The sequence below is a fragment of the Balaenoptera ricei genome, chromosome 5 (genome assembly GCF_028023285.1).
Source record: "Balaenoptera ricei isolate mBalRic1 chromosome 5, mBalRic1.hap2, whole genome shotgun sequence".
Classification (NCBI taxonomy): Eukaryota; Metazoa; Chordata; class Mammalia; order Artiodactyla; family Balaenopteridae; genus Balaenoptera; species Balaenoptera ricei.
The window spans coordinates 120,501,394-120,514,477 of NC_082643.1; the positions used below are offsets into that span (position 1 = coordinate 120,501,394).

Below are 13,084 nucleotides of genomic sequence, written 5' to 3' on the forward strand. Positions count from 1 at the left end.
TTTCCCAAGTCCCCTCCAAAATAGTCTAGTTGTCACGTAGATTTATTTTCAGAATTTCCAGACTTGGTCAGGACCAAGTGAATAGAGGAAGTAGTGAGAGAGAGACAGAGAGAGAAAGAGAGAGAGTAATTTTGAAATGATTTTTTAAAACTGGACTCATTCTATATACTAAAGCTGGATTTCAAATCAACTAGATTTCCAGATTGTTTGGCTCATTCAGTACCTTCTACTTTCACTATAACCAGGGCTTTGGCTTCATAGAAAATTGCTCTATAAAATTTTACCACATTTTCTAATCAAAAGTGTGTACTTCTAACAAGGCAGGGAACATTGTCTATTACTGGCCCTCTTGCTGAGAGAACAACAGAAACGTGGCACACTTGGTAGAAACTGGGCTATAGACAAAATAAAATCCTGTTAGCAAGTCTAGTGAACGCAGAATGTGTTCTGCCCTCTAAGAAATGCTGGTTTTATTTTGTGGGGAGTGCTGAGTGCTGTCTGTAGCGAGTGTTTGTCATTTAACTTACGGAGATCGTGAGGAAAGGTGAGTCACAGGTGACTGTGATGGGATGCACTGAACGCAGGCTCTTTCACATTATTCATTAAAAGCACTAGTCCTGTCCCATCACCTCTTAAACACACATGTATCGTCATCAAAACTGGTGGAGTGGCTATCAGGCTTCATGAAGTCTAGAAGCCTTAATGTTTATCACTTTAATTTTGCCATACAATTAAGTAATGATGGAGTGAAACAAATGTATTTATAGTACATTTGAAAATCCTGGGATAAAAATAGGATCCAGATAAATCTTCCCACATGCTAACTAACATTTGCTTGGTCTTAGGAGCATGGCATTCCTACTGACATGGGCTACGCGGTGGCCCCTCACCATTCGGGCGTCTACCCTGTACACATTCAGCTGTACGAGGCCTGGAAGAAGGTCTGGAATATTAGAATCACCAGCACGGAAGAATATCCACACCTGAAACCAGCTAGATACCGGAGGGGCTTCATCCACAAACACATCATGGTGAGCTTCCTCTGGTATGCGTAGGGTAGACCTCATGCCGCCAGACTTAATTCCTCATTTTTAGAAAGAACGAAAGAGAAGAACTAAATATTAAAAGCTGAACAGAAGGAAAAGCTCCACGCAGCAGGAAACATATTTTTCATACCCAAGCAAAGCACGTTTTCATCAAAGTCACTTCTTTTCAATTCTTCAAATATATATAACTTTAAAATGTTTTTTACTGACACTATTGCTATTAAGCAGGCACTGACATTAAAATACTAAGGAAACATTACATCTAACTTGCAGATAATTTACAGAAGCCATCATTTCTTCAAAAAGTTATTTAGCATGTAAAACTAACACCGTCTCTCTCTATATAAACCATGCCGCTCTTGCCAGGCTGCGTCCTCTTTATCATATCAGACTAAAAAAAAAAAACTATTTACAACAAGAAGCCACATGTCCTGCATAATCATTAACAGATCATAATATAGAGTACAAATAAGAGATGATGTTAATGAAGTCATTTCTATCCATTGCCGAATTCTCTCCAAAGCTTCTCTATTTTGTTTTGTGTTTTTACACTGGTGACAAATGTATATTGTCAAGATATATTATTACCTAATACTTTGTGAGACCTCTCAAAGTAAGTAATTAAATCCTAATTTTTTCTGAAATCAGAAAATCCAAAGAGCACTGGTGAAGTTAGGAGTAGGCCTCCTGATTTAGACGCACACTGGGAAGGAACACCACACAGAACACTATATGGTCCGGCACCATAACACTGTCAAACTGTGTTTGAACAGATGTCCACCTTCTAGAATTAGGTGTAACTGACTCCTTTTCAGACAGTTTTCCTATGTCGGCAAAAATTACAGATTGGATAATGACATTTGTTTTACTACAGATAGGATAATGAACTTGGATCAACTTCCACCTTAACTTTTCCCTCAATAAAAACTGTTGTAAATGCTATATGGGGACATAATGGCCACATTTTATCCCACCTGCCATTCCTCCTTACTGAAAATGAACTCACTGTGCCTCAAGCTGCCAGTCTTTTGACTTGGGTTATATTATAATTTAAAAGTATGCCAGTACTCTCCTGCCATGTTTAAATCATATGCAGTCTTAGTAGAATAATAAACTTAAGTCTCCAAGGACTTTATTCAATGGTGTTCTCTTTTGCTTCTGTTTCTCTCTGTAGTGCCAGAAAACTTGCTTGGATATGTCCCATGACATATGTTCATTTTTGTTTCTCCTGAAAACATATTTTACCTGTATTATAAATGCATGAATCTGGCAGGTATTAAAGGCTCTAACAGATTTCCTGTTTTGAGGGAACTGTCCCTGAGGTTCCACTTATGCAGCAATCCGTGGAAACTCTGTTTGCTTTGTGGACCCTTGGATGAGAATTTCCTAGTGGGAAATGTTCCAAGTTGATGTGCAGTTAGAGAGGACAGGGCTTGAAGTCATCCTAATAGAGTTGTAAGTGGAGACCACAATAGCCAATATGCCCTCCTAGGGAGAGACTGCAAAGAAAAAAGAGCAGGGAACTGAGGAACAAACGTTACTTAGATCACACCCATATCCTGTTGTATGAATGAGCGAAACTGGGTTTTGATGATCTATTCACAAATCAAGCTTATAAGGCCTTAAATGAAACTTATTATCTTCCCTTCAAACTAGCTATTGGTCCTGCTATCCCTAATTCAGTTCTGCAATTTGAACATCACATTGACCCCCCATTTCCAATCAGTCTCTACATTCCGTCAATAATTCCTTCATAATATTTTTAAATTTCACTTCCTTTCCCACAGCCTAATTCACTGCCTTGACTTTCATTTGTAAACCATGGTGCTGGTTTCTACTTCGTTTATTTACAGCTTCTATCCACCCCTCACTGCAGTCCATCCCATGGAAAGTGCCAACCTTTTAGCCCTAAAATGCTGCCTCATCTTGCCTTCCTAACCTGATTCTTTCCAGTTGTCTCCATACGCCTTAACTTGCTCTTCAGGGACCTGAAAACAATTTAAACTGTCTACCTTTCCATCTCCTGTTGTCCCGTAGCTAACACAGACTCACTCCAGACAAAAAGGTCTGCAGCAATATCGCTGTATCTATGCCTTTGTCATTCTTTCCACCTTGAAAGACCACTTTCTGATCACTCTCTACCTATTCCTATTCCCTTTATTCCTCAGTATCAAGTTCTGTATCTTATATAATTTAATGTAAAGCACCTTCGTATATATATAGCAGCTCAATACCTAGGTCAGGCCTACACTGATCTTATTCTCCTCTGAATTCCTATAACACATCGTCTTGTAACCCCATTAGGAGCATAAAAGCTAGATTCAGGCCTTATGTACAGGATATTGACTTTAGGTCCACTGGCCGAGATTCTTATGACTATGGCTTTCATAACCATCTCCTAGTTATTGTCAGGAGCTATAAGGTTTCCAGGGGCTCATCAATATCTCAAAGTTTGAATTTGACAGCGTTACACTCCCAGAAAGAGTTCTGGAGAGCAGTTCACAGCAGAATGCCTAAAACCTCTCTTATTCCTTCTCTAACACAAGAGAGCCATTTCAAGGAACATGTTCAGTGTCCTGTAGCATTGGATTTAGGGAGCAAGGCAATGGGATATGACCCTCTTACACTCTGATGATCTCCTCAGCCTCCTTTGGTGGTCCACTGACCATCCTAGGGCTCATGGTGACTCTCATCCTCTCAGCAAGTGTGATCCTCCCCAGAGTTGCAGGGTAAAGCCTGACACTTCCTCTTCCCTCTGTTCAAACTCAAATAATCTGAGAAATAAATGAAATCCAAATTTCTTTTCACTTCTCTCTCCCTTTTGCATAGAATCAGCTAGGCAATCAAATCCCAAAGTTGGCTCTGTATGTTGCCATAGTTTTTCAAGCAAGATATTCAAACTGAATCCTAAAAGCGATTCAGAATCATGCACGTTAAAATGTAAAACTAACCTGGCATTTAATTACATGTAGGCATTTCATTATTTACCCTTGGGGTATTTCTCTTTATCCCAATATACCTTAAATCCTTCAAGAATATAAAGGCTATATCTTTGTGTTCTCCCACCTGGACTTGCAAAGAATTTTGAATAAGTATTTGTTAAATAAATAACTGCTATGTAAAATTTAATTTCCAGGAAATTACATGTTCATGAATTGTTAGGGGATATATTTGATTCAGTTAGAATACCTCTGCCCTTAGTTCTTTTTTGTTGTTGATTTTGTGCATAACATTATGAGAATGCATAATGCTTTTAAACAGAAACATCTTCAGAGCTACTAATACTCTGCAATTAAACTGAAGTTCTTGGAATGATTTCATCAAGATAAAATAGCTTCTAAGGATATAACTTTCACCAGTTTACCAAAATAAATAGGATAGATACAGTTTTGATTTACACTGAATATGTAGTTTATTGACTGAGCTGGGAATTATGTTTTCTAAGAAAACTTTCCAAGGACTAGATTGAAATTTATTAAATACATATTCAGTATATTTCTAGGAGGTTGCAAAGCATGGGGATTCCTGTACAGGTAATATTTTGAAAGCACTTACTGAACCAATTGTGCTTTAAGAATCAAGACAAAAAACAAATGAAGATCAGTTTGCTTAGGACAATAGGCAGAAGACCTGCCTGTGTAAGATTCTATAAAACTGGTATCCCTCCAAAGTATACTAATTCATGTTCTGCTACTTCAAGGGTGTAACGACAAATGCAGGTCGTAAAGAAGTCATTATATAAAGTTTAGCTAAAGTTTGTACCATCTTGCACAGCTTTTGTTCACCCCTTCTTTTATAATTGTAGTGATATTTTACCAGGAAAGCTGTAAGAATTTGAAAAAAAATCCTTATCACTAATATGTATAACTGAAGTAAATAATGGCTTTTATATACAAAGGATGAAAAGAAGACTTTTTACTGAGTGACCTTTTTATCATTTTGTTTCTGACACTTTATAAAAATTACTAACCAAATGCATCATCTCTTTCTTACTTTTGGAACTGGCAGGCTTCAGACTTAGAATTCGGGGCAATTACTACAACCTACAGTAGTCCTTTCAGAGTAGAACAGGAACTATGATTTGTGTCTCAAATATTTGTTCTAATTTAAAATGTCATTTCCTAAGAATCACGTTAATAATTGACTTCATTTTCTAATGCATGTGTAGAATTTGATAGAAGTATTATCCTTAAAAATTTTGCCTACTAGAATTAAAACGTAGCACAGGCAAGTCCAATATTTTTAAAGTCTAATTTTTACTTTTTTTTGTTTGTTTTATTTCTTAAGATGCTGGAACATACTAGGCTTCATAACAGAAGTAATGACATGGAGATTTAAAATAGATAAGTGGCTAAAATAATTCAAAGTCTATCTTAGTTTTAACGTATTTCTTCCACTCTCTTCAGTATTCCTGCTGTAGTGATGTCATCCCCACTTTCCCACATTGTGAAGAACTTTGGGGGTGTTGGTTAAGAGCTGAATAATGACACCAGCTTGTACATTATTTTCCATGAGGGAAAAAGCTAAGTTTCAAAATATTAATTTGTTGAAAGGAAATTTTTCCTTACCTGTTCATTCTTCCTTCAGGTTCTTCCAAGACAAACTTGTGGGCTTTTCACTCACACAATTTTCTATAAAGAATATCCAGGAGGTCCTAAAGAGCTGGACAAGAGTATCCAAGGAGGTGAACTTTTCTTCACTGTGGTCCTCAACCCAGTAAGTACTTTGAGTTATTCTCCAAATAAATAATGAAAAATGACAGGGCAAATGACAAAGAGGCCAGGGTTTTGCTAGTTATCAGCCAATCAAGATGAAGTTTCAGTTCTAAAACAGTAGTTAGAAACTAAATGGAACCACATCTAGTAATGGGAGCAAACAGAATATTCTACAAGTAGTAATGACATGAGGAACTTACGGAAGAGCCAAGGAAGTGCTCTAGCAAACCCTCCTCTGCATTGGAAAGTGATCAAGATTCAGAGATTCTTGCTTTTATGCAGAGTAAGATTTTTCACCTATAAAACTCTCCAATTCCCAAAGAGACCAGTTTTTCATTTAGGTGACTATTCTATTTTTTTCTTATTTAAAATAAAAGTAGAAGCAAAATGGGAGAGTAATTAGATAAGCAAATAGGGTCACTGTTGGAACATTCACGTTAGATCTTATCTTGCTGCATCTCAGGCCAGGGCAGAGCAGCCTGTTTTATTGGGCTACTGTTCTTCCTCCTTTACTTCTTAATACTAGGGTGCCAGCTCCCAAATGAACCATTTGTACTTATTTCTGCTTGAGGCCAGTGTTATAAAGTTGTATAGAAAACGAACTAACTGAAGTAAGGTGTATAAGGAAAAGAAGGGATTTTTATTTCCCTTCTGAAGATCACTGACATAAAAAGTAAAGCTGTATTTATTTATAGTAAATTTGTCCCTGATGTTAGCAATATTCAAGTGAAAAAAAAATGTAATTTTCCAAATGTGAAAAAAATTCTATCAGCATAAAAGTTAGATAAGAGAGGGATAAAGAGAATAAAATTTGAAAGACCCCTCTCTTGACCTTAATTTTACAGGTCTTGCAAGTAAAATTTCAGATATTTTTCATTATCTACTGGTATTCAATAGCTATCTATTTCTCAGCTCCTAGGAAATGAGATAGAAGTAAGAGTAACTCATCTTTGGGCAAAATCAACATGTCTATCCAAAAATCACCATAGTTTGAAGTTAATAAACTTCTTCATACCCTGAAAAATATAAATAATTCTGATTTATATATCAGAAATAATCTGGTTCTTCTAACTTTTCTATTCTTAACAAATGGAAGTATCTTTGGAATCATCTCATAGGGTTTTGTTCTCTTATTTTATCAATTCAGCCAGTAATACACAGGCAAAAGAATTAAACTAATGCCTAATGATGAACTGAAAACTCAAATATTCTTAATATGGTAACATTTTCATCAATAATTTTAAGACTCTTTAATCTATAATCTGTAAAATTCTGATGTTTTATATTTCCTTTCATCATAGGGCAACTGTGAACAAGTAATCATCTATCTGATTTTTTTAACCAATAGTTGCTTTGGCACTTAAGAAATTCCTGGTGGTATTGTAATTTCAAAACTTTCTAAACCAAATTAGTTTTATTTACCATGGAAGAAATTCAAAATAAGATCATTCATGTTCAGTAGATTTACAATAAATATTATATTTTTTACTAATTAAAAAGCAAAGTATTTTCTTAATTGAAAAAAGATCTTGTGGTAAAGCTAATGTTATTCTTGTATACTGATTTGGACTAAAGTAACTGAACAAACTCTTTAAACGTTTAGTAAACCTTGCTACTTTTCAGGCCTTTATCAATAACATTTGGCAATTTTGTTTGCCTTGCTGAGGAGATCCACAGGGAATAAAGGGGAGAAAACACTACTTCACGAAACTTGTTCTTCTCTGATTCAGAAAACTTTCAGTAGACAGTTACTTTCAGATAAACGCTGGAATTCAAAATAAGTGACAGATCTTGTTAGACACCGTAAGACATGCAAGCAATCCAAATTAACCTCATCTGGCATGTGAACTATGATTTTTGGAAACAACTGTAGTTCCCTAGAGATTTGTGGTTAAGAAGCCCACTTCTAGACTCAGCCCAAGTCTTACCCAAGGAAAGATTACTATCATTAGCTAGTGATGTTTGCTTTGCAGAACAGAGTGAGTAGTGGCCTGTTTCCTATGAATTCTCCATCCCAAAATTAAATGTTTAGATAAAGTTTGTATTAAAATTAAGAAAGGTCCAGGTACAGTTAGGCATACTAGTAATTTGGCAGATGACACTCTTTTTAGGCCAGAATGAGAATGAGAAAGCCTTGATGAAATCAAAGTAGATATGAGCTGCAAAAAGATAAGAACTTTAATTATAGTGGATTTGAAAGATAGCCATTGTGAGCTTCAGTAATACTTCAGGCCTCGATTAGAAGTGTCATTTTCTGAGAATGCTGAATGAGTTTGCTGTTTACTTCAAAAAGGTAGATGTGCATTAGAAATATACATATGGCTTTTAAATATATTCAAATATATTTGAATGAGTTGAAAATGAAAATATAAGCAGGGTTTTATTTAATGTGCTTCTAAATTTTCTTCCTATATGTCAACATAATATCAAGGTATTCCAATAACTTTTACCAGTATTGTGGTGAGAGGTGGTTACAGTGAAGTACCTCTCAGAGTTAAACTAGAATAAATCACAGCAAAGATAAGTATGTTCCTTAAACAGAATAACTCTCTGGCCTGAAATGTTCTACTGTTACTAAAGTATTTTTCACTGCTAAAGAAAAAAGTGTCAACCTTGGAAATTTAATACAAAGAGTGTCAAAGACAATGTTAGCACTGCATAAGAGAGAGAAAACCTTGGCCTTTTCCAAATGAGCATTTCCAGTGTCATAGGCCACACACCTCAGATGTGGGTTGGATGCAGAGATTTTAATAGACGCTGAGGTTCAGGTGCACTTGAGAGGTGGGCCCATCAGGCTATCTGAGCCTGGGACCATTAAGAATTCAATTCTTCTAATTCTCCTTCTGATTCTAAACTCAGCCAGCAACTTCCTGAATATAGTTTGCTTTCCTATATAAATCCTACTATAGGAAAAGAATATGTCCATCATAAGAACTTGTACTCACTAGAACAGTAATTTGCAGCACAATTTTATAAATCTTTCAGTTGGTGAATACTTCCCATTTAACCTGATAACCAGGAGAGGACCCTCCAATTGTATATATTTTAATATTTCAGTTCCTCTATAATGTACAATTCTCCATTTTAAACTAATGGATGAAATTCTGTTTTTATTTATCAGTTTCATTGTCTTTGCTAATTTGATTCTGCCCCCCCAGAAATGGACACTGTCTGTCAGTGTACTGAATCAGGTGTTGGAACCCATCAGGCTAAGTAACAGGCCCTGAAGTGTTTGTTGATTAATTCAGGAAGGTAATGAATTACCTTATGGATATACCAGGGGAGAGAACCACTAGAACTATCCCAGAATCACTGTTAGCTATAGACACACAAGCACAAAATTTCTACACAAACATGTAATACACCCACACACAATATTCTTGATCAATTCACAGTGCTCCAAGTACCCTTGTATATACTTTAAAAAATAGTGAGAAAGAGTCTACTTACTTTACATACCTACATAAAATAATATGTAGATGGGTACTAAGAGCTAAAACTTATGAAGATGACAAAAAAATATTAATTCACAGTGACCGCACCTGCCCTCAATAAACAGAACCCTATAAATTTATGACATATATACTTATACAAAAAAAAAAAACCACTACTAAGAGTATACTGTCCATTTTAATGTGAGTTTCCAGTTCTACCTATCTTAGGTAAATGTGATAATACTTAAGTAGTGTGACAAATGGAATAGTTCTGAATTAGACATGATTGTTCCTCTTTTGGGAGCCATATTATATTCTATTGCTCTGAAAAAGGATGTCCCCTTCCTTCTCCAGTGTTCTTATTTCTAATTACAAAATGTCTGAGTCTTTGCTTATGCTCTTGTTCAATAAACAGACTCTAGGTATTGAGTCCTTAACAACCAATATCTGTGCCTCCCTCCAACATGCTTGATAATAAAGTCAGCGCTTACTTTACTTATTAATCCAGAACAGTTGTGGATTGCCACAAGATTCATGCTCTTACCACACTTGTTTGGAATTCAAGTGGAGCAAATCCCTGACAGCATAGCAGTATTATACTTCCTTCATCAAACTGTTAAACATCCCATACAAACAGTAGCTAATCCCCTTATGCCCATATTTCATTAAATGCTTTTTGTCTCTATGTTTCTCAGTTTGATATAGCATCTATCCACCATACCCTCCATACCCTCCTACCCAAATCCCTGAAAGCTAAATCTAAATTGTATTTCTCTAATTACAATTACACATGGTGAGTAGAATGACTATTTCAAACTGGGTAACACATGAGTGAATTACAATGAAAGTAAAACAAAAGAATTCATACAAGATACCTTGTATAAATAGAAATTAACCCACACTGAAATTTTTTTAAAAACTATAATTTACATGTATATGGCTTATGTGTGCTTATCTATAGAATTCATCTAAAAGAAAACAGCTTTTTTTCCTAATGGGAAATTTTATGTTTCTTTCTTTTCTTATTTACTAATCCTGGAAAACATTGTGATAACAGAAAACTCTTTATTGAAAAACAAATGCTAATAATAATAACAACAACTTTGGATAGTACAAAAATAATTCCTGAACATGTCTAATAATGAGTATTACCTGGGACAGTTGATTAAAAAAAGTCCAGACTTAATGCATCAGAAACTGCAGGGGACAGTTTGGGGACCTGCATACTTATCATGAGCTTTAGGTGATTCTTATGATCAGGCAAATTTGGGAAGTACTGCAGAGAAAGAAAATGGAGAAATAATTTTGGTAATCAAAGATTACCAAAAACTGCTATAGAAATTGTGGACCTATGATCAAGGTATGAGAATTGAAAATGAGTCCAAATCTGCAGTAAGATTTTTTTAAAAACCAATGAGAATGAATGTTTTTTCTTAATGACCAGAGAACTCTAGCTTGAACTGGAGTTTAAAATAGAGGTAACTCCTGTTTATCCTTTAAGGATGGCTTAAGGGTCACTTTCCTCAGGAAACATTCTCTGCTCTGGTTTAGAAGTACCTTCTTGCGTTCCCATAGCATCCTCTGCCGACTCTTCCTAAGTACCTACTATCTTGCATTGTCACTGTGGGTTTGCTGTTAGGCTCTTTGCTTCTTGTGGCAGAAAATGTGTCTTTCATCTCCAAAATCATCCCAGTGCCTAAACATGATGCCTTATACCTAGTTTTTATTTAACACATATTAAGGAAGAGAAACTGACTTTTCTAATGGCCTGATACCAAAAACAAACACAATAAATCTGAAAGGAAAGGACATCTGGGTCCTGGTAAGATAATTCTTGAATCAAAAGCATAAGTAAAACCTGTATCATGAGTTTGATGGGGCTGAATTATGTACTCTTGTGTACTGCTCTTCATATATGTAGTTGTCTCTTCTGTATAAAGACTTGTTTTCATTGAGTTCCTCTGGCTGTAAGAACTAGAGACCCACTCAAGTTACCTCAAATAATGGAAGCGTGGGACTCCAGAAGGCTGAACAATCAAAGTCCATTGGACCTGGAGGGTTCTTCTGAGCCCAAGGCAGTTTCAGGGCCCATAAAAATGAGAATTACTGATCTTGATCTTGCCTTAGTGCTTTAATACAACACAACAGGTGCTTTTCACGTGTCTGAGTCTCTCGTTTTTCTACTACTGACTATATATTACATGTCTGCCTCAAAAGTGCTGCTTGTTTAATGGCTTCTGTGCCCTCATTAATTAATTTTAAACATGACCCAATGTGACTGCATCAAATGTTTTCCATATAACATTCAGCTTCAATTCTAACTTGCTGATTATCTCATCCTCTTGTGGTGTCGCAGATCAAATTCCAAAGCAAGGGAATCTATTTGTCCCAGCTTACTTTTTTGAGTCAGCCAATATCAGTCCTGGCCTGCTGTGAACTGACTGCTCCTGGCCATGGGCACCCCACAACTACCTCCAATCTCCATTCTACACTATGACTGGGCAATGGGCTGCCTAAGGGCTATCCTTTCAGCAAAAGCTTGGAAGAGGCAGGTACTATGACTGCTGTCTAGCCTGAATCTGAATCCTGTGGGGAGAGTCAGTATGGTCTCAGCCAATTCCAGAGATTTGGGAGTAAGCTAAACCTTTTTGGAGAAGGCCTAAAGATTAATTTTGAAGCTTGTAAAGTTTAAGTGAGTAGTTCTGTTAGATATAGGACCAATTAATTTCATTCATCATTTTACTGTCTATCTTGCTTCTAGAATGCAAGTTCCAAGACAGCATGTATGTCTTGTGCTTTATTTACTCTATATCTTCAAACTAAGAAGAGTTCCTGGCATGTCGCAGGTGCTAACAAAATATTTCTTAAGTGGATGAATGAAGTTAAATGTCCAACAGGGGTAGGGATACTAAAAGAGCAAATTATGTTCCCCTCATAGTGGAATACATTCACCCATTAAAAAACACATTGTATAATAATTTTTGATGACATGGGAAATAGTCATGATATATGCAGTGAAAAAAGTATGCTATTAGAAAATTAGATGCAAGCATGGAAATAAACTAGAAGGAATTCAGCAGAATGTTAGCAATGGTTGCCCTAGATAACAGGATTAGAGATGATTTTCTTTGTCATGTTTGTCTGATTTTTTTTTTTTTAATGTATTTATTTATTTATTTATTTATTTTTGGCTGTGTTGGGTCTTCGTTTCTGTGCGAGGGCTCTCTCTAGTTGCGGCAAGCGGGGGCCACTCTTCATCGCGGTGCGCGGGCCTCTCACTATCGCGGCCTCTCTTGTTGCGGAGCACAGGCTCCAGACGCGCAGGCTCAGTAATTGTGGCTCACGGGCCCAGCTGCTCCGCGGCATGTGGGATCTTCCCAGACCAGGGCTCGAACCCGTGTCCCCTGCATTGGCAGGCAGATTCTCAACCACTGCGCCACCAGGGAAGCCCCCTGTCTGATTTTTATAATATGTCTATATTGAATGTCTGTTACTCTTAAAACCAGCACACACACACACACACACACACACACAAAATGCTACATTAAAAACAACAATAATAAAGAATTATCTAACACTAACAGTGAAGGATGTAAAATGCAATTATTTATTTAGTGATATATCAGGGGTAGAATTAGTATTTACTCAGTTCCAGTTGTTCCCTACCTGTCTCGTATATCACCTAACACCTACTTCACTGCATGGTTATTTGTGTACATATACATCATTTCTCCTATATGAGGGGGCATTCTTGCAGAATTATCTGTGTGTGTTTCATTTTTGTGCTTCCCATGGTGTCTAGATCAATGTTTTACATCTAGTAAATGGTCACTAAACGTTTTTTAAATGACTGACTAAACGTAAGAAGTCATGTTTTAGGGGCATCACT

General features: G+C 36.4%; 1 protein-coding gene across 1 annotated transcript in view; it reads left to right on the plus strand.

The window, feature by feature from the left end:
• LOC132366636 (bifunctional heparan sulfate N-deacetylase/N-sulfotransferase 3) overlaps window positions 1–13,084 on the plus strand; it is a 145,265-nt gene that overhangs the window by 74,404 nt on the left and 57,777 nt on the right. The window contains exons 4-5 of the mRNA XM_059924233.1: window positions 846–1,031; window positions 5,634–5,762. Of these exons, the coding sequence (XP_059780216.1) occupies window positions 846–1,031; window positions 5,634–5,762 (315 nt within the window). The remainder of the gene's footprint in view (window positions 1–845; window positions 1,032–5,633; window positions 5,763–13,084) is intronic.